Source organism: Portunus trituberculatus, chromosome 13 (assembly GCF_017591435.1).
Source record: "Portunus trituberculatus isolate SZX2019 chromosome 13, ASM1759143v1, whole genome shotgun sequence".
NCBI classification, from domain to species: domain Eukaryota; kingdom Metazoa; phylum Arthropoda; class Malacostraca; order Decapoda; family Portunidae; genus Portunus; species Portunus trituberculatus.
In genome coordinates this window covers 1,857,164-1,880,059 of record NC_059267.1, presented here as the reverse complement: position 1 = coordinate 1,880,059, position 22,896 = coordinate 1,857,164, and the positions used below count along the sequence as shown (strand labels likewise).

Here is a 22,896-nt window from a genome sequence, read left to right as displayed (position 1 = left end):
AAATAAGTGTAAGATAAGTGGGTGATAAGATTGATAAAGACAATATAGAGGAATTCTAAGAAAGAGAGAAAGAGAGGGAGAAAGAGAGAGAGAGAGAGAGAGAGAGAGAGAGAGAGAGAGAGAGAGAGAGAGAGAGAGAGAGAGAGAGAGAGAGAGAGAGAGAGATAAAAAAAAATAAATGCAAAAAAAAAAAACTAACAAAACCATAAAATTATCCAATGTTGTACAGAGCAAAACTCTCTCTCTCTCTCTCTCTCTCTGTAAGGAAGTGAACACAAAATAACATTAACATCTACCTTTCAATGAACACCTGAGTGGCAATTATCTTCACTACTATTTCTCTTCATTTGTTCTTTTATTTTGCGATCATGTTCACTACTCTCACTGATCTTGCTTTCTTCTACTCCTTCTCCCATTTATCTATCTATTTTTTCTTTCAATCTTGTCTAAATTGATCTCTGGTTTTTTTATTCATCTTTTTTTTTTCCCAATTGCATATTTTCATCTTTTTTTTTTTTTGGCATATTTCAATTTTCTTTGCAATACAGTTCAGTAACTTCGCTCACGCAACACACACGTAAGACAGCACATCTTTAGTTTCCTCCCCACGCAACACAAACTGTACCACAACACAATGTTCTCCCCTTTCACGCAACACAACGCATTTTCCCTCCATATAAGACCAATATATCAAAACACTGCAATACTTTCCTTTTTCCATATAACTCAACGCAATATTTCTCTCCCATGTAAGACAAACGCTGAAGCAACGCAATTTTCAATCCACGCAACTCAAACCTTCCTTCATTCCAACCAAATATGTCAAAATACAATAATTTCTTCCTCCACGCAACACAAACACTAGAACACAACGCAATATATTTTCTTTACGTAATTTGTGATTTCCGAAAGGCAACACAAGCGATAAGGAAACGTGATATTACAAGAGGAGATGATTTGGACACTATCAACTTCTCTCTCTCTCTCTCTCTCTCTCTCTCTCTCTCTCTCTCTCTCTCTCCTTGATACCAATGGAAAAATATATGAATTATGAAAAAAATTGCTGAAGAAAAATAATAGTAATGATAATAGAGATAATAATAATAATAATAATAATAATAATAATAATAATAATAATAATAATAATAATAATAATAAGAAGAAGAAGAAGAAGAAGAAGAAGAAGAAGAAGAAGAAGAAAATACCACCACCACCACCACCACCACCACCAACAACAACAACAATAACAATAACGACAACAACAACAACTGACAGCATAACTTACCACTTACCACGCCAACTAAGTCACACACACACACACACACACACACACACACACACACATATTACGGTAGCTATGCGGAAAGTGTGTGTGTGTGTGTGTGTGTGTGTGTGTGTGTGTGTGTGTGTGTGTGTGTGTGTGTGTGTGATTCACCTCTACTGCCCTTCTCATTATCAAGTCAATATCATTTTATATTTTTCCTTATCAGTATTGCTATTCTCTCTCTCTCTCTCTCTCTCTCTCTCTCTCTCTCTCTCTCTCTCTTGTGTTATTATGTTATTTACATGTTCATTTCACGAGAGAGAGAGAGAGAGAGAGAGAGAGAGAGAGAGAGAGAGAGAGAGAGAGAGAGAGAGAGAGAGAGAGAGAGAGAGCATAACACAAAATACAAACATCAAACAATCGAAACCACAATCGCCAAATGATTCCTACAGTACTTTCATCATCACTAAATATGACGAATAGTACAAGTTGATAAAAGATTAAAAAAAAAATCATAGCAGCCTGTTTTCCTGTTGACCGCAAACTTCCACCTGACAACACGCGCGGGCAGGTGTGTTTATCTATTTATTTATTATTATTTTTTTTTAATGTAGGAGGGAATTCAGCCAATGGCAACAAAATATATAAAAAAAGGGGCCCACTACAGTGCTGGTTTCCTTAAAAAATGGTAAAAAAAAAAAACCCAAAATCAAGGAACAAATGTCTTAAAACTTCCCTCTTAAAAGAAGTCAAGTCGTAGGAAGACGGAAATACAGAAGCAGGCAGGGAGTTCCAGAGTTTACCAGAGAAAGGTATGAATGATTGAGAGTACTGGTTAACTCATGCGTTAGAGAACTGGACAGAATAGGGGTGAGAGGAAGACGAAAGCCTTGTGCAGCGAGGCCATAGGCGGAGGGGAGGCATGCAGTTAGCAAGATCAATAGAACAGTTAGCATGAAAATAGCGATAAAAGATAGAGAGATGCAACATTTCGGCGGTGAGAAAGAGGCTGAAGACAGTCAGTCAGAGGAGGGGAGTGGAGGGGAGTTGATGAGACGAAAAGCTTTTGATTCCATCCTATCTGATAAAGCTCTGTGAGTGGAACCCTCCCCTAACATGCGAAGAGTACTCCATACAGGTGCGATGGTGACAAACACTTCATTATAACCTCACACCTGATAATGGCTTCATATTATCTGCATTTTTTTTATCAACTGGGAGCAAACTTTACCCTAATTCACGCTGACAATTACTCACTATGTTTACCTAACGGCGATATTAGGTTTAAGTGTTATCTGGCGCTGAAATGACTCAAATAATCTACATTTTCTATCACCTGGGAGCAACTTTGTTCAGATTCACGGTGACAAGTTTTGGTTTTGTTTACTTAATGGTAAGGATACTTTTCAATGTTATCTGGTGTGGGTGTTGATTGGCTAGGCATATAAATAGAGGGTGTCGCGTCTCACCTCCATCAGTCGGTCTGTCTGTCCATTTCTGTCCTTCCGCAAGGTGTTTACTGCAATTTGAGTATTTTTCGTGACGGTAAGAGGAGTTTGATTTTTACCATTTTTCTTTTTCCAGTTTTTATTAACATTTTTATTATTATATTATATTTCATTATGATTACTATTTTTATTAGTTGTGTCCTTTGCTATCAGCTTCAGCGTCAAATATATACTCAAATGGTCTCATGGGACGACGAAACAGAATAATGAAGAACAAAGTATAGACGATGTTTCAAGCGATTCTTCTGACCATAAATCAAGTGGCTGCTCAACAATTTTCCTTCCTTTATCACCGAGACCCCAACTTGCTTACGGAAATACCCACGCTGAAGATCTCCAACCTTGCATATATTAAAATCCAACAACAAAACACGCTTATATCAACTTCCCACCCGGATAACACACTAAACTCTCAAATGCAGAAAGGCGATTCTATATGCGTTTATCTTCAAGCGCTTGACTATCACTTCGTAGCACTGCACCCTTGCTATCCTTGCTGCCCTTCAGAATGCATGGCTGTCTGTTCTTGCCATGCCCTAGGATAACGAGAGAGAGAGAGAGAGAGAGAGAGAGACGGATGATTGTGGTGGTAGCAAGTGACGCAAAATGAATAATGTGGTTCTGTTGCAATGTTTCACCTCAATTTACTTCATATTGCACTATAACTACTACTACTATTCTCCGCAGTCTGTTCCTCAGCGGGTTCGAGGTAAGTGTTTGCTGTCTGTTGATATGAGAGTTCACTGACTTACATCCCTCTTTTTATCACTGGCAGGTTTGTTTCTCAGCCTGGTCACAATGAGCGCCGCGCCGTCCCTGACTATTAATGGGAAGCAGTATGAAGGTAAGCAATGGGAAAGATTGCTTTGATTTTGAAGAATATATATTTTTCCTACGTTAAGGGAAGTCAGGAAAATTTCTTTAGTGATTATGTGAATTTATGCGTTTAATTAATAATGAAGAGTGGCGGACATGGCTGTTTTGTCGCCATAATGAATCAAATACAGCTCTAGTTCTCTCTATCACAGTTACAAGAACTACTACTACTACTAATACAACTACCACCACTACTACTACTGCTATACTCTATTCACGATCGCTAGACAATCCCTTCCTTCTGGGAGGATCATGTGGAGGGATCAACGCTCGGGCCTGCTGCTACTGGCTGGTCATTTTTACTGGAAAGCAGGGCCGTGCAGAGAGGGGGGGGCGGAGGGGGCTTGAGCCCCTGCCTCTTTAAACCTTGATGCCCGAAGTGCCCTTTTGCAGCATTTAAGGGGCGCCAAATTGAAGCTGAAAGTCATGAAATAAATAACCCGTAACTTCAAATCCCTTCAAATGCCCCTTTTAAACTTTTGAGCCCCTGCCCCTCTAATGGTCTCTGCACGGCCCTGCTGGAAAGCGTGCATTTTACAGCGCTTCATTTCCTACTGCTTACTGATCCAAGGGAATTTTTTGCCATCCCTTTTTATGCCTTATACCACTTCAAAACATCTATAAAAAAAAAAAAAACCTTCGTAATATCTAAACCACTTGAAGACTATCAGATCCCCTCTCAAAATACGTATAACCTACTTGAAAACCTGCACCATTTGAAGACCTCCATCAGATCCCCTTCTTGGAACCTACACTACTTGAAGACCTCCATCAGATCCCCTCTTAGGATCTACACCAATTGTAGACCTCCATCACATCCCCTCTTAACCCCAGTCCTCTAAGAGCAGTTTTCTCTCCTGCAGTGGGTGAGGTCTCTCCCACTACTAATCTGCTGACCTTCCTGCATGAAAACCGCCTGGTGGGCACCCACACAACATGTGGCAAGGGTGCCTGCGGGGTCTGCACTGTGGTGGCCACCCTTGCAGACCCTGACACTCTGGAGAAGAAGACCATGACCATCAACAGTGTCAGTAGTTGAGGATTTGAGTGTTTGGGGGCTGTTGATTTTTAGCAAGTATTGTTTCTATCTTGATTCTTATTCTTTTCTTGGTTTACTTTGTTTTGTTTCTCTTCTTTGCTAGGTAGATATTTCTTTTGGTTCTTCTTTTCTTGGCTTATGTACTTGTTTTGTTTTCTGCTTGTTGAATTTTTCTCTTGAGTCTTATTCTTTCTAGTAGCCTTATGTTCTGCCTTTCTTCTTTCCTTGCTGAATTTCTCTCTTGATTCTTATTCTTTCTCTTGTGTCAAAATTTCAATAAGCTTGGTGCTGAAGGTATGTGATGCACTTAACACTGCTGTAGAAGTGTTTCAGCAAATGGCTCAAAGCACCACCATTGCAGTGCCTGGTGCCGGTGCTGGCATGTGTTGGCTGGGAGCTGACCACCATTGAGGGGCTGGGGAACAAGTATGATGGTTACCACGTGATCCAGGAGCGCCTCACTGAGCACTCAGGCTCCCAGTGTGGCTACTGCTCCCCCGGCATGGTGATGAATATGTATGGGTGAGTGTCATGCTGGAGAGAGAGAGAGAGAGAGAGAGAGAGAGAGAGAGAGAGAGAGAGAGAGAGAGAGAGAGAGAGAGAGAGAGAGAGAGGGTACATTATGGGGCATGGGAGACTTAAGGAAATTAGGGTGAATTCTATGACACACTGCACTTCTGACCAGACTGTCCCAGAGCAAGGCTGAGTGGAGCAAGGAGGATGTGGAGCTGCAGCTGGATGGGACAATGTGTCGTTGCACTGGCTACCGCCCCATCCTAGACGCCTTCAAGTCCCTCACACCACAGGACATTGAGGTAAACACAACATACAATAACAACAAGAGAACATACAATAGGAATACAAGATAAGATAAGAACAAAACACAATATGATAAAAACAAAACATGTAATAACAAAACATAAACTAATAATCACTTAGCTGTATGTGGATGGTTATGCATGAGAGACAGAGATGAAAATAATACACAATAAACAACTTGTTGCATATATGGAAGACACATTATCAGCCTGAAAAGTGATGTGACTAATAATGCTTCCATCATACCTGTGTCTCGGCAGGATGTACACAAGACGAGATGCCCAACCACTGGCAAGACGTGCTCTGGCTGCTGCTCCAACAAGCCAAGGGGGAGGTGAGGAGGAGGGTCTGGCTTTGCCCCACTAAATTCTCAGGGAATTAATGAAGCATATTCCACAATGAATGGTTTATGATGACTTCCTGATACCTTTCTGAATCATCACAGCATAGCAAGCTTGAATCTTAATCCCCTCAGTACCATGACATGTTTCCATATTAATTTTTCTTACTATTTGGTGATTTTATAAAGCTTCAGAAACTTGCATGGGGATTAAAATAATGAAGACTGGCCATTAATCTTCTGACCTTCATAGACCCTTCCTAATGTCAATAAAATCATATAATCACACTAAAAACTCACGATAGAAATGCATCCCAGTACTGAAAGGGTTAAGGAATAGAGATTTAGTAAAGCATTATCCTATACTGAATGATTAATGATAGCTTTCTAGTACATATGTTCTGAATTCATAGCTTTACAAAGATAAATATGACTCACTTTAAAAGATAGTCCAACATGAATTAGGTAAGAACATCATTCACACTCTCAGTCCTGTCAGCCGCTGGTGGGAAGGGACAGTCTCATGGACCACCCTACTGTACTGTGTGGCCAGCTGTGCTCTGCCTCGGCTCCATAATGTGCAATACTAATACTAAAGGTGCAGACACTTGGTAAGCATTGTAAGGTAACTCATTCTTATCCAACAGGGGAAGAAAGTGTGTGGCAAGAAGTCTGGTGGTCCTCTGAAGCTGAAGGACACCACCTGGCATAAGCCATCCTCCCTGCAGGTGAGAAATTAAAGAGAAAATTACAAGGAAACAGTAATAAAATGTCAATTCATCCAATAGCCAGTGATGCAGCAAGGACAGGTGGTTAATCTCTTTTTTCTCTACAAGGAACTGCTTGACACTCTTGCCGGCCTTCCTGAGGGGGTCAAGTACACGCTGGTCTGTGGGAACACGGCCCAAGGTAAGCAGGGCAGGTGCTGCCGTGTGTGTGTATTTACCTAGTTGTATTTACCTAGTTGTAGTTTTACAGGGCCTGGGCTTTATGCTCGTGTGGCCCCATCTCCATATCTACACTTATCCAATCTTACTTTAAAAGTATGCACACTCGTTGCAGACACTACTTCTTCATTTAAACTGTTCCACGTTTCAATACATCTTTGCGGGAAACTATATTTTTTAACATCTCTCAAACATCTTCCCTTTCTCAGCTTTTTACTATGTGTGTAATTACCTATTTGTGATTACAGGGCCCGAGCCGTAGCTCTCTATGTCCCGTCTCTTTGTCCACACTTGTCCAATTTTTCCTTCATTTGACTGACGCTCGCCGCACGCACCACCTCCACACTCAGTTTGTTCCATACATCAATGCTCCGATACGGGAAGCTATACTTCTTGATGTCGCTCGTGCAGGAATCTTTCAGTATTTTCTTTGGGTGTCCTCTTAGGTAATTACTGGATGCCATCGTGATCAGGTTCTCCCTATCCAATATGTCCACTCCATGTACTATTTTGAACATTGTTATCATATCCCCTCTGACTCTTCTTTCTTCCAACATGCTTAATTCCAGCCTATTTAACCTCTCCTCATACGGTACCTCCTTAAAGTCTGGTATCATTCTTGTTGCTAACCTCTGCACTCTTTCCAGTTTCTTGACATGTTTCTTCATGTATGGTGACCAAATTACTGATGCATATTCCAACTGTGGCCTAATCAGGCTGGTCAATATTTTCTTTATCATGTTCCCGTCCAGGTAATTAAATGCCCATCCTATACTTTGGAGCATGCTGTACGTTTTTCCAAATATTCTATTAATGTGCTTTTCTGGAGACAGATTACTCTGTACAGTCACTCCCAAGTCTTTTTCTTCACTGACTTCTATTACAGTCTTCCCCCCCAGCTGGTAGTCCTTATGTGGTCTATATTTACTTCTACTCATTCTCACTACACAACTTTTGTTGGTATTGAATTCCATTTGCCACGTCCTGCCTGCTCCATTCATATATTTTGTCCAAGTTGTGTGTGTGTGTGTGTGTGTGTGTGTGTGTGTGTGTGTGTGTGTGTGTGTGTGTGTGTGTGTGTGTGTGTGTGTGTGTGTGTGTATTTACCTAATTGTATTTACCTAATTGTAACATACGGGAAAGGAGCTATGCTCGTGTGTGTGTGTGTGTGTGTGTGTGTTATATACATCAAAACCTAATGATTTTAGTATCATGACATGTTTCAGGCACAACTTTTTCTGTTCCTTAAAAAAAGAAAAGAAAAAAAAGAAAAATCACTACAGGTCTTTTTTCTTTTTTCAATATTTACAGCATCACACATTTTGGTATGATCGCCAGTCAATAGATAAAAGATAGACAGCAGTTAAAATCAAGTTATAGCTAACACTGTGCTGTATACCCCATGACCATACACTTGAGCACCTCCTTCCAGCGGTGTACGAAGGAGGGCCATACAGTGAGTACATCTACACTGGCAACATCCCTGAACTGTCGGCGGTGAGGCTGGAGACAGATGGCCTTGTGTTTGGTGCCAATGTGTCCATCACCCGCCTCATGGAGCAGCTGTTCCTCGCCGCCAAGAGCCTCGGTGGGTTTGCTTACGTCTCCCACCTCGCCGAGACCTGGAAGCACCTCGGCAACACATCCCTGCGCAATGTAAGTGAGGCAGTCTCGGAAAGGCTTAGTTTGTACTTGTATTATTTGTTGAATCTTAAGAACATGTTAATACTATCTGCAATGTGTGTGTGGGGGCAGTCTTGTAAGTGATTCTTTGTTAAATCTTAAGAATATGGGAAAATTCTGTGCAAAGTTAATGGGGCAATCTTACAGTTACTACTTCATTTTGTAGTTATAATACTTTTAAAGACTTATTAACACAAGAAAATAAGGGAAGCTTTAAAAAATCCATCAGGCCTCCATGTACCAGACCCTGCATGAAACATACCTGTCTATTTCCAGCTTAACTGAAATATGCTTAATAACTAAATAAACTTAATTTACAATTTATTAGTTGGAGTAATTTTATAAGTACAGTAAGCCGTCGCACTTGGCGAATTAATTAGTCTGGAGAAACTACCGCCAAATGCGAATTTCGCCAAACACAAGTTCTTTATGCCATATAAATTGCCTAAAAAAATGCCTCAATCAGTCTTTGGTCATTGCCAAAGTCCCTCTTTTGATCCCTAAAATACCATCTTTCAAGCTGAAATAAAATTTTTTGCCTTCACATATTATTAGAACTCATGTACAAAACAGACCAATAAACAAGCATTTGTGATCCTTTCCTCGTCTGTGCTCCCGTTTTTCCACCCGTTTCCCTCGGCCCCTTTCGTCTTCTTGCCACAACCACCATTGTCCTTATCCCCACCGGTACCACCTGTTGCGCTGGTAGAGGCCATGTTGGCGGTAAATCGCCAGAATTCGTTCCCACGCTAGCAGAACAGAGGTAACACAAACAAAATGGCTGAAAGGGACTCTCACACTGCGTTCTGATAGGTTTAGAGAGGTCTGACGTCACAGGGGAACCACGTGGTTCGCCGTGCAGCCGCCAGGGGACTGCCAGTTTTTAATTCAAATCGCTAAATGTGCACTCGGTGGTCCGTGACCACCGTACCGCCAAAAGTGAATTTCGCCAATCTGAGATTCGCCAAGTGCGGGGCTTACTGTACAGTAGATGCTTATTCTAACACTCACTGTATCACCATATATTTAATTCACTATTAGTTGGAGTAATTCTACATGTTTATCCTGACCTTCACTGTGTTGATGTGCCTCTCACAGCTGGGCAGTTGGGGAGGAAACATTGCCACCAAAGTGATTCACCCTGACTTCACCTCAGACATCTTTGTGGGCCTGGTGACAGCCGGAGCCACCATCACCACAGGTGTGTCCAGTCACCACCCACACACCACCCACACCACTACAGCAACATCATAGATTCTACACTCATAACTTTCGTATCTCATTTCCACATCACTGAAGATTAATCCAAATTTTTTTTCTCATTTTTACAATATTGTAGGTCAGAATTTTGGGAAATATTGCCTTGAAGAGTCACACTTAACCACTTCAGTACCATGACACATTTTCATATTCATTTTAGTTACTACTTGGTGATCTGACACAGCTTCAGAAACTTATGTGGGAGGACTGAAATAGTGAAGACTCTGGCCATTAATCCTCTGACCTCCATAGACCTTTCTTAATGTAAATAAAATCATCTAATCATACACAAAACCATGGTAAAAATGCATCCCAATACTGAAGGGGTTAATTCTCACACTCACCATAATACTACAAGTCCAGACTCCTGTTACAAGGGAGGGAAAGTCACTGAGTAAACTAAAACAGAAGAAAAATTGCATATGTTTACCTTAATATTTTGTTTGCATGTTTATTGGCACAGTTGGTCCAGATGGCTCCAGCGACACCCACACGCTGGAGGAACTGATGGAGGTTGACTTGGTGGGACAGCGAAGGGTCATCCTGCAGCTCAGCCTCCCACCACTGCCTGATAATGTCTTTGTGAGGACCATCAAGGTGAGGAGAGGCAGGGAGACACAGGGAGGGAAGGAGGGAAGGACTGCAGAAGTGTTAGAGAATGATCTGTCCTTGTTTCATATTAGTATTAGGCAGGGAGGCACAGGGAGGGAAGGAGGGAAGTATTGCAGAAATGTTAAAGTCTGATCTGTCCTTGTTTGGTATTAGTATTAAGTTTCTGGAATGTCCAAGTGTGATTCTGTCCTGTCTGATATCAGTACAGCACTTTAAGAGTAGCATCAAATAGTGACTTGTGAGGGACAGATTTCCAAGTATGAATAAGCCTTTCTATTTCATGTCAGTGCAATGTTATAGTTTTAATATCAAATTGGGACTCATCTTTTCTTTCATTCTTCCACTACCTTGTCACATCTTTCCTTCATTACATACACATTGTCTAAGTAGCAATACAGCAAATCTTTCCCTCTCTACCTTGTCTAAACAGCCATACAACAAATCTTCCTCTCTCTCTCTACCTTATCTAAACAGCAATACAGCAAATCTTTCCCTCTCTACCTTGTCTAAAAAGCAGTACAGCAGATCTTCCTCTCTCTATCTTGTCTGAACAGCAGTACAGCAAATCTTCCCCTCTTTGCTTCATCTTGGCACTAGTACAGCACATCTCCATAACAGGTGCGGCCCAGGACCTCCACTGCCCTGGCTGATGTGAGTGCTGGCTTCAAGGTGCGGGTGGATGCGGCAGCGGCACACACTGTGGTAGACTCCCCTGTTATTGTCTACAATGGCATCAACCCGTCATTCGTAAGTTCACATGAGTAACTTTATTATTGCTAAGAGTGTTGTATTCTTTTCCGTGAGTCAGCATTGTGGATGGGAGTAATTCTATTATTTTTTTTTTATTTACTGGATGTTCTTCGTGTGTTTCCTGAACAGGTACAGTAGTTATGTATGTCCTAGATCATGAGTGCATAGTACCATATCATTAGCACCAGAAGTCACATACTACAAAGGTTTACTTAAGTTCACATATGTCAAAAATCAGCTTAACACCTTCAGTATTGGGACACATTTTTACCTTGAGTTTTGAGTATTATTAGATGATTTTATTGACATTAGAAAAGGTCTATGGAAGACATAAGATTACTGGCTAAGGTCATCACTATTTTAACCCCCACATAAGTTTCTGAAGCTGTATAAAGTCACTGAATAGTAAGCAGAATAGATATGAAAATGTGTCATGGTACTGAAGGGGTTAAGACATCCCATATGAACACAATTCCAGTGGAACTCAAGGACCCAATGCAACCAAAATGATAATGATAATTCACCTCCCAGATCCGCGCCACTGCAGCAGAGGCAGCCCTGGCCGGGAAGAGCCTGGAGGATGAGGCAGTGGTGCAGGCGGCCCTGTCAGCCCTGGCCACAGAGGTTGTTCCTGCCATCAAGCCTGGGGAGACCTCACCAGAGTACAGGCTGTCCCTCACCCAGACCCTGCTCTACAAGGTGGGGCAACAGGCAGTTTGATGACTTTCACACACACACACACACACACACACACACACACACACACACACACACACACACTCTCATACAAACTCACCTAGACTCACTCAGACTCTAAGACATAAACACATTCACACACTCAGACAGACCCATACAGACTCACACTGCAGATATGTTGCTGACTTTACTCATTGTTTTGTCATCACTAAATTGTTGGGAGATGTAAAAATTTGAAGGGAAAGATTAACTACTTATTTTGCTTTACCATCATTGAATTGCTGGAGAGAAGTATAATTTCAAGGGAATGGTTAGTTACTGTGCTTTGAGGATACTGAAGATGATGCAAATTTCACTATGGCTTCCACTCCTTAATAACTAAAACATGACTTCAATTAGATTTTATAGTTTTCTGGTCCATTTCCTGAGACACTTCTGCACTACACCTACAATACATTCAAATGCCTCTAGTTGAAGTGTCACAGGTTTCTAAGAGGAATTTTACATTTAATTAGCTTACATCACCCCTGTTATTCCCCACACAACTTCAAAATCACCAAGTCTACTCAACAACAATCACCATGTCTCCCCTAAATATGCCAGATGGTGCTTGGAGTTCTTGGTGACTCGGCCAGCAGTGCAGTGGTGAGCGGGGCTGATGAGTTGGTGCGTCCTGTGTCAAGCGGCCAGCAAACCTTCCCTGAGAATCCTGAAGCCTGGCCAGTGGGGAAGCCTGTGACCAAGTTGGAGGCACCCATCCAGTGCAGTGGTGAGTGGTAATTGTCATGGCTATAGTAGTGGTGGTGGTGGTGGTAGTGGTGGTGGTGTCTCTGTCAAATATATCTTTACTGAAGTGTTCTGTTATGTTATGTGACTTCATTGATCATGTCCCTCTTCCTTTTTTCATTTTTCAGTCAATTATGTCCCTCTACCTTCAATTTTCAGTTAATCATGTTCCTCTACCTTCAATTTTCAGTCAATCATGTCCCTCAACCTTCTTCAATTTGCAGTCATACAGATGAGGTGTGAGGATGTAGAAATAAGGGACAGTATGTATTCAGAAAAGCCTTGTTCTCTCACCACAACTATTTTCAAAGGCCACAGAGATGATTAGCCGGGTTCTTAAGAGTGCTTCTATTGATAATGTAGAGATCTTCTTAATCCGTCACTAGAAGTGTAAGAAAAACACACATCACTTCAACTAGAGCCTTTGAATGTAATTGGAGTGTAGAGAAAATATTATAAATTAGGTATAAAGGAAAGCTGCAGAGTGGTGTGTTTGACTGACAGTGAATGTTACTTTTTTCAACACAGGTGAGGCTGAGTATGTCACCAAGATCCCGGCACACCCTGGAGAGCTGCATGGCGTCTTTGTCACCTCAACACAAGCCAACGCTCGGCTTGTTTCCATCGACACCACAGATGCCCTGGTGAGAGAGAGAGAGAGAGAGAGAGAGAGAGAGAGAGAGAGAGAGAGAGAGAGAGAGAGAGAGAGAGAGAGAGAGAGAGAGAGAGAGAGAGAGAGAGAGAGAGAGAGAGAGAGAGAGAGAGAGAGAGAGAGTTAACATTTATGTCTTTTGATAACTTGTGGATTTCCTTGCTTACTTTCCAGGCCATCCCAGGAGTTATGGGCTTTGTTGGAGCTGAAGACATTCGTGGCCAGAACAACATGCTGGCCTTTGCTGCAGACTGGACCCCCGGCAGCTCCCAGCCGGTGAGTGAGGGAGCCAGACACTTGCTATGTGCTGCTCACTGAATCACAGCCACCTCATCAGCCATACCACCATACACAACAAAGTTTCTTGTCATACTTTTCCATAATACAATACATATCAAATCTAGTTTTCCATTGCACCATACATGTTAAATTTACTAGTCACACTCTTCATACATGTCAGACTTACTGGCCACACATTTGCAGGTGTTTGCATCGGAGCGTGTGGAGTACCATGGCCAGCCAATCGGCCTGCTGGTGGCCACCACCAAGAATGCAGCTCAGGCCGGCCTGGCAGCAGTGAAGGTCACCTATGATGACATCCAGCCACCAGTGGTCACCATAGAGGAGGCCCTCACCAAGCCCCTTCCTCCCAACCCATTTCCTCCTGTGGTGATAGGAGATGTGGCAGGTAAGAGGCTTCCTTCCCTGACTCTTCACACCAGTCTTCCCACAACCCTGCTCTGCCTCAGTCTTTGAAGTTATTTATGATTAGTCTCAGGCAATAACAATTGTCTAGTAATAGTTTTGTTGCACTCCCAACAGCTGGCTTTGCTGCCTCCACCCACATCATTGAGGGCACCATGCAAAGGGGTGGGCAGCTCCACTACCAGCTGGAGACTCAGGTGGGTGGGCTGACAGGTGATCTAATTCAGTTGTCAAACACTTCATTTAAAAATATTGTCTTTCCAAAGTATTAATAATACATACATGGCAAATTTTCTTCTTTTAGTACACAATTGCAATGTATCATGTTGTTTGTGCATTATCATTCACAACTTTTCAACTGTGACATACTTTGTGTGTGAAGTAATGTTTCTCAATTTTGTCTGGAAGATAACAATTGTGAACCCGACGGACAATGGCTTCGAGGTCCACAGCTCCACCCAGTGGGCCTCTGAGACCCAGCGTGCCATTGCCCAGGTGCTGGATGTGCCCGACAACCAGTGAGTTGATGGGGAGGGTGGCACTACCACTCAGGGAATGTAGCCAGACACTGCACATACATTCATGCTCACTGTACACCTGAGATGTACTCATGAGGTTCTAACCTGCAGAGTGCATGTGAGTGTCAAGCGTCTTGGTGGAGGCTTTGGCGGCAAGATTGACCAGTGCAACATAGTGTCAACAGCCACTGCTTTGGCTGCCCAGAAGATGCGGCGGCCAGTGCGCGTCCAGCTGGAACTCAGCGACAACATGAGAATTGTGGGAGGCAGGGAATCTTACCTGTGCAGTTACAAGGTGGGTGCTCCTCAGCCCTGGTGGGACAGTGCTTGCTTTGAAACATTGGGATTATAGGGACACATTAAACAGATAAATGAACAAGGCATCATGAGGAAAGGTCAGTTTTCCTTCTTTTTTTGTTATGTAACAGGAGGACTGGTTAATGCAATAGGTATTAAAAAAAGTCCACTGAAAGTGCCAGTTCCTAAAGAGAATTAAAGAAAGTTATACAGTGGCTGTGTGTATGTTTGTGTGTGTGTGTATGTGTGTGTGCCTGCCTCCCTCACCCTCCCCCAACTCTCAGGTTGGGTTTGATGATGCTGGCAAGCTGCAGGCAGTGCAGGCTGTACTCACTTCTAACTCAGGCTACAGGGGTGTTGATGTAAGCACTCCATCAGCCGTGGCTGCAATGCCATCCTGCTATGACTGCCCCAACTGGGAGCTCACCCCACAGTTTGTCGTCACCAACACCCCTGTCACCACCTGGTGCCGCACCCCAGGTCAGTCACAGTGGTGGCCTCTGCCCTCCTTGTATTGAACAATGCAGAGAAGGACTGGAAAAGAAAATATTATGCCTAGGCAAGGACACTAATGTTAGGTGGGATATATAGCTGCAAATGTGAGAGAGAGAGAGAGAGAGAGAGAGAGAGAGAGAGAGAGAGAGAGAGAGAGAGAGAGAGAGAGAGAGAGAGAGAGAGAGAGAGAGAGAGAAAATAAACAAACTGTGCATGGCAGGAACTGTGGAGGGCATCTGCTACATGGAGAACATCATGGACCACGTGGCAGTGGAGCTCGGCCTGGATCCCCTGGAGCTGCGGCAGAAGAACCTCCTCCCAGACGGTGGCAGGAGGCGACTGGGCAAGCAGATCATCCAGCTGCGCTCCCGCATGGCAGGCTGCAGTACGGAGTGTGGATGACTTGTTGTGCTGCTAAACACTTCTTTGATCTTGGTTATATTGTCCATATTCTGAAATATTTTGCTCTCTTATGCAGCACGACTACTTTCAAAGCCCACAGGGATGATTTGCTGAGTCCTCATTACTTGTCAGTAATCTATAAATTTTGTTAATCAGTCACTGGAACCATAAAACCACCTTTGCTAATCTTTCACTTCAACTAAAGCCTTTTGAACATAGTGGAGACATAATAGCAAAACATTTCAGAATATGATACAAGATTGAAGAGTTACAAACATCTTCTCTTGATTCTAACATGACTTCCATCTGAAGAGGAGTAACTATTGCTCACTCTTTTACCCAACAGATGTGAAGGACTTGCCAGATGAGGTTACAATTCCAAGGAACCTCATCTCAGACATGATCACTCAGCTGTTGACCTCGGCAGATGTGGAGAAACGCAAGGCGGATGTGGAACAGTTCAACAAGGTGAGTGTGGACCCGTGTGGTGAGGACTTGTAAAGGCTGATTATTTTTCTTTCTTTTTTTTTCTATGGAAGAGCAGAAGCTGGCCAAGGGCAACAAAAAACATAGCAAAAAAAGGCCCACTTGACTGCCAGTTCCTTAAAAGGTTAGTAGAGTTAGCCAAAAGTCTGGGACAAATGGCTTGAAATCTCCCTCTAAAAAGAAGTCAAGCTGTAGGAAGATGGAAATACATAAGCTGGTGTGTTGGTCTTTCCTGCTTGAAATGCCAGTGTACCATCTTTATTGTTGAGCAACACAACAGGTGATAGCTCTGGTCAGTAGGAAGGTAATGACTCCTGTTTATTTTTAATGCAAGAGGGATACTGGCTTAGAGTAATAAAAAGGGAGGAAATAAAACCACAATGAGGCAACAGTCCATGAAGAGAAAGCCAGAAAGATTGCTTATATTAGAAGATTGGTGTCTTGAAACTTGTGAATATTGAAGACTAGTAATGATTCATGAAATAAGTGCATTAAAAAGTTAACCTCTTCAGTACTGGGACACAATTTTTGCCATGAGTTTTGGGTGTCATTAGATGAATTTATTTGCATTCAGAAGGGTCTATGCAGAATATTAATGGTCAAAGTCTTCACTATTCTAATCCCCCACATAAGTTTCTAAGCTGTATAAAATCACCCAATAGTAAGCAGAAAGAATATGGATACGCATCATAGAATTGAAGCGTTTAAGAATACTGAAAACCAATACTGCTTCTCACCTCATCAGGACAATCTGTGGAAGAAGCGTGGCCTGACAGTGATGCCCATGCTGTGGCCTCACTCTGTGCCGCCTGTGTACCCCTTCAGTGTGATGGTGTCTGTCAATGCTCGCGATGGTTCAGTGTCCATCTCCCACGGCGGGGCAGAGATGGGACAGGGGCTCAACACAAAGGTGGGTGTGATGATTCCTTCCTGGCAGTCTTTCAATACACATGTTCAACTGTATGGTGTCTGAAGAGTGCACAAATATTTATCTAAATGTGACAATCTGTATCATGTGAAGCGAGTTAATAGAGTGAGAGATAAATTATTCATATCTTTAAAAGTCAGAGAGAGAGAGAGAGAGAGAGAGAGAGAGAGAGAGAGAGAGAGAGAGAGAGAGAGAGAGAGAGAGAGAGAGAGAGAGAGAGAGAGAGAGAGAGAATTGATAGTGTTACATTTTAAATCTGATAATATACATCACAAGGAGTAGATTAATAAGAGGAAGAGAAAAAATATATATGTTTGCATCATAAGAAGTAAATTAATAAGAGGGAGGAAAAATCATCTGTACATTTTAAATCTGACAGTCTGTAAAGAAAAGAGAGAGAAACAGAAATCTTTTACATTCTAAATCTTACAATCTAAATCATATAAACTCAATTTTTATTTTATGGAAGAGGGGAAGCTGGCCAAGGACAACAAAAAATATAACAAAAGAGGCCCACTTAATTCCCAGTTTCCTAAAAGGTTAGTAGAGTTAGCCAAAAGTCTGGGACAAATGTCTTGAAACTTCCCTCTTAAAAGAAGTCAAGTCGTAGATACGGAAGCAAGACAAAAGAAAGAAAAGAAAAGAAAGACTTCATAGGTGGTGGTGTTGACAGGTGGCTCAAGTGGCAGCCTATGAGTTGGGCATCAGCATGGACATCATCAACTTCGTGCCCAACAACACCCATACCAACCCTAACTCCTCCAGCACCAGCGGCTCCCTGGGCTCTGACACCTGCTCCCATGTATGTCCCTGTGGTGTTGCATTCTGTTATTTTACACATATAGGAAACCCTGTGTCTTCTCATCTTCCTTTCTTGTCTTCAATGGTGTGAATGATACATGTTACAATGAAAGAGTTACATTTACATTTATTGAGCCCATCTACATTCTATTCTGACACCTGCACCTATGTATGTCCCTGTGGTGCTGCATTCTGTTATTTTACATCTATAGGAAACACTGTGTCTTCTCACCTCCCTTGCTGGTTCATACTTATATTTGATTCTTTTCAATGGAGTGAACTGATGCGTGTCACAATGAATGTCACTGTGGTGCTGCATTCTGTTGTTTTACACTTTTAGGAAACTCTGTGTCTTCTCATCTTCCTTTCTTGTTTATACTTATATTTGGTGGTTTTCAATGGTGTGAATTGATGCGTGTCACAATGAAAGAGTTACATTTACATTTATTGAGCTCATCTACAATTGCTTCTATTCTTCTTCATCTTTTTTTTTTCTTGTTGATGTTTATTTTGTTGCATTTAGTGTTGAGAATTATAGCATACTAGAGTTCAAGGATACATGTTAACTTACCGAGTCATGGCTGGTGTGGTCAGAGTGTGGGTGAGGCCTGCAAGATCCTGCGTGCCCGCCTGGATGCCTACAAGCAGGAGGCCGGCCTGCTCGACGCTTCCTGGCAGGAGGTGGTGCTCTCTGCCTTCAATGCTGGGGTGGACATCTCTCAGAGATACGTGTATGACAATCTCTTTCTTTGTCTCTCTTCTAGAACTCATCTTCAGTATTTTCATTTTTCAATCTATTGTGAAATTATAAAGTTCCTCTTAGATGCTTCACTTCAATGGGTTTTCTTTGGCAACTTTCATAAGATTTAATTGATTTACATAGCTATTGAGAATGTAAGGATGAAAATCTATCTTATTTCTTTAGGAACTGGCAGTGGGTCTTTTTATGTAGATCTTTGTTGTTGATATGACACTTGGATAAAAAAGGGATGCAAGGATGAACCTGCCTCGTTAGTGTGGTTTGTGCAAAGTGTATGGATCAGAACCTGCCTTGTTAAATGCAAGGATGAGAGCCTGCCTTTAACGTGGCTTGTGCCTTACCAGGAATGGGAATGGCGAGACCCAGGGCTACGGAGTGTTTGGGGTGGCCTGCAGTGAGGTGGAGCTTGATGTCCTCACTGGCCAGTACATGGTAAGTCACCACCACTAACCACTCACCTCAAGTGTGTATGTTATCTATTTGTGTATACAAGTTAATATGAAGTCCTTATCAACAACTAAGACTAATTCATCTATACAAGTTCACAGCAAGTTTTTCTTGACTGTTAAGATTAACTTGAGATATTTATGTAATTTCTGCATCAAGTTTCAAGTTTGCAGTTGTTTTACTATATATTTTTAATTTGGATGAATGGGAAAACTTCTGTTGTAAGACCTTGATATGGCTTTCCTACTGAAGGTAACAGTGCCAGTCATATAACATTAAAATTTACATACATTTTCTCACACATCACTAAAGTCTATGATCATTTCCCTATGAGCTCTTGAATAACAAACCTCTTCACCTCAGATCCTGCGCACAGACATCCTGGAGGATGCAGGGCGCTCCCTCAGCCCCCTGGTGGACATTGGACAGATTGAGGGAGGCTTTGTGATGGGCCAGGGACTCCTCAGCCTGGAGAAGATTGAGTTTGATGCCACCACTGGGAAGAATTTGACAGACAGTGTGTGGGTGAGTGCCTGGATAGGTGAAGGAAGGGAAAGATTAGGATTGACCCCTTCAGTACTATGACACATTTTTACTTTGAGATTTGTGTATGATTAGACCATTTTACTGACATTAAGAAGGGTCTATGGAAGTCCGAAGATTAATGGCCACAGTCTTCACTATTTTAACTCCCCCACATGAGTTTCTGAAGCTGTATAAAATCATCAAACAGTAGGCAAAATGAATATGGAAAAGTGTCATGGTACTGAAGGGGTTAACCTTGTAGAATGACCCTTGTGGCAGTTCACTTTAATCCTTTGACTACCATAGCTTCTTCTAAACTTCATGTATAAATCTAGATGATGATTTTTAAATACAGCCAAAGGAAAAGATGTCACTAAATATCTAGTGTGCCTTTCAGTACTTGAACTTAATTTTTGAAGAATTTAATTGCTTAGGATTGCCAAAAATAAAATAAAATAAGATTACATGAGCCACCAAAGGATTACTAATTGATGCCTGTAAAGTCTTTGTTCAGTAATATTCTTTTAACAACATTATTGCTACTGCTTGTTTGAGTGCAATGAATATCATCTCCCCCACGGCAGACTTACCACACCCCCATGGCCCTGGACATCCCTGTGGACATCCGAGTCACTCTGCTGCAGGACGCCCCTAACCCTGTGGGCGTACAATCCTCCAAGGGTGGGTCACTTCTGCCTTGTATTGAGTGTCACTTGAGTCACAGAGTAGTCATGTTGTTAGTGCTGACTCAATAGGGAGCTTTAAAAGAAGATTAGATAAATTTATGGATGGGGATGATGGATGGAATTAGGTAGCTTTTCTCATGTGTGGGTCTGACAGCCTCTTGCAGATTCCCTCTTTTCTTATGTTCTTATGTACAATATTGAATATCACACAGATAGACAGACAGATAGGGACATTACCACTCATCCATCTCGCTAGACACATACAAGCACAGACACAGATAGTACAACTCTCTCATATATTTTGGGTTACACGTTTCTAATACTAGGTGATGCTGTAGTCATGTATACATAGATATAATACTTAATATATTTAGTACATTTGGGTTGCATGTTGAAGTCAGTGGCTGTTCAGTTATGTATATATAGTACACAAAACATTAAACACCTCTCATAGATTTCTGTCTGTGATACTTTCAACACAATACAAAATATGAGTTGTTATGTTTGTTATTCCTGCAGTGACGTCAGAGCCTCCCGTGTGCCTGGCCTACTCTATGGTGATGGCACTGAGGCAGGCCGTGACCAGTGCCAGGCAGGACGCAGGCACAACCGGATGGTTCCAGATGGGTGAGTATGGTGTTTCATTGTGCCTCCACCACCTGTGTTGTGTTGTGCTACCTCCAGTCTTTCCCTGCTGCCTCTCATTCATGCACAGGCTTCCCTCAGCACAGCATGCATTGATTCAGGTTTTAAAGATGAAAATAAAGAGGATTCTCAGTCCTAGATATCTGTAATGGGTACAAAAGATACATTTCTTATAATTCAAGTAAGGAATCCACTCTCTCTAATACTACTACCTATGTGTGCAGATGCTCCACTCACCTATGAGAAACTGCAGCAGCTGTGCCTTGTGGACGCCAGCCGGCTCACCCTTGCCTAGCTTGCCCACCACCACCATCATCAGTGGCCCCACCTGCTGTGCGCTGTGTGACTGACAAGGATAAGCCTTCTGTGGGATTCATTCCCTAGAAAGAAAGTCTGTTGCTGGTGTTTACATTTATATTCACATCATTAATTACTTTTGGACATGTATAGGTACTGAGGGCTCAGCTTAATAAGAATAGTAGCTTTACCACAAGTTAGAAGTTTGCTGACAAGGATTTGAACAAAATTATACAAACAGAACATTGAAATCATGTTGCTTTTATCTTTAATTGTAACTAATCTTATAAGGGTTAAGTCAATAATGACAGTATAACATGGACACTTTAATGACTCAGTTTTCATGCACACCCTCCTCCTTCCTCCTGGTGAGTCACTGCCACCATGCATAGCCGGTCACCAGTGAGTCAGGCACCACACACTAATACTAATTCATGTGTTGAAAAGAATAATTAGCTAGACTTCATTGGTATAAGTAAAAGATTCACAAGTAATTCTTGAAGTGCTTTTGTAATGAATTGAAATTTAATATTCCCTGAGTTTGTAAGTCATTATCAATCCAAGGAATAAACATTAATTTTGTACCAAGCTGGACATTGTTGACAATAATGAAAAGTGAGCCACAGAGTGCCAGTGTCAGCCTATCTGGTTGGCACTTGGCTGGGCGCTGTCTGTATGTGTGTGGCATTGTGGGATTTGTTACGCATTTAGTCTTCAAGACATATTATACTGGTATTTTTCATTTACTTCTATTAGCATAGCAACATGTAGCACCTTACACATATAATATTGAAAGTTTAGTAATGACAACTGACTGCAAAATATATATTCTTAATTTGCATAATGTATCATCAGCATTCAGAGAAATGTATTCATCTTATGTGATTATATATAGATATAGATATATATAAATATATATACAAAATGCATAGTACTGATATGATTAACATTGACATCATACAAAAATACGTGTGTGTGTGTGTGTGTGTGTGTGTGTGTGTGTGTGTGTGTGTAATTCACCATGGTCGCATGCTGGTCACCTAGCCAGTCTTCCCATTACGGAGCGAGCTCAGAGCTCATAGACCAATCTTCGGGTAGGACCGAGATCACAACACACTCCACACACCGGGAAAGCGAGGTCACAACCCCTCGAGTTACATCCCGTACCTATTTACTGCTAGGTGAACAGGGGCTACACATTAAGAGGCTTGCCCATTTGCCTCGCCGCGCCGGGACTCAAACCCGGCCCTCTCGATTGTGAGTCAAGCATGCTAACCACTACACTACACGGTGTGTGTGTGTGTGTGTGTGTGTGTGTGTGTGTGTGTGTGTGTGTGTGTGTGTGTGTGTGTGTGTGTGTGTACTGATATGAGAAATAGTAGTTTGGCAGCAGCAACAGCATCAGCAAGAAATAAATCAAAGTAGCAGGAATGAGAGCACACCACTGTGATGGTTAGTTACAGTTGGTGCTGGCCTGAGGAGAGGCTCACATCCTTATGTAGTAGAAAAATTGTTATTGTATCTGGAACAGCAGAGCTGTTATATATCAAGCTGTGTTGAATTGACCTGGCTATCATGCAAATACCAACAATTTGCCTCTGAGATACTGTGCTGTTGACAGTGGTGCTTGTCTGAGAGCTGCTATCTCAGGCAGAACAAAAGTCTGCAAGCT

General features: G+C 42.0%; 1 protein-coding gene across 1 annotated transcript; it reads left to right on the top strand.

Annotated features, from left to right (window-relative positions):
* Positions 1-5,372: 5,372 nt before the first annotated feature.
* LOC123503217 (xanthine dehydrogenase/oxidase-like) lies at positions 5,373-22,155 on the top strand. Its single transcript, XM_045252770.1, has 27 exons — positions 5,373-5,502; positions 5,767-5,840; positions 6,494-6,574; positions 6,683-6,755; positions 8,226-8,449; positions 9,575-9,677; positions 10,200-10,333; positions 10,967-11,095; positions 11,630-11,797; positions 12,398-12,563; positions 13,109-13,224; positions 13,407-13,508; positions 13,716-13,920; positions 14,055-14,134; positions 14,346-14,455; positions 14,567-14,750; positions 15,037-15,232; positions 15,468-15,632; positions 15,996-16,117; positions 16,881-17,045; positions 17,737-17,865; positions 18,459-18,595; positions 18,969-19,056; positions 19,435-19,596; positions 20,181-20,277; positions 20,802-20,909; positions 21,152-22,155. Exons 2-27 carry the CDS (start codon positions 5,784-5,786, stop codon positions 21,220-21,222), a joined length of 3,372 nt encoding a protein of 1,123 aa, XP_045108705.1. The 5' UTR covers positions 5,373-5,502; positions 5,767-5,783; the 3' UTR covers positions 21,223-22,155.
* The last annotated feature ends 741 nt before the right edge of the window (positions 22,156-22,896 follow it).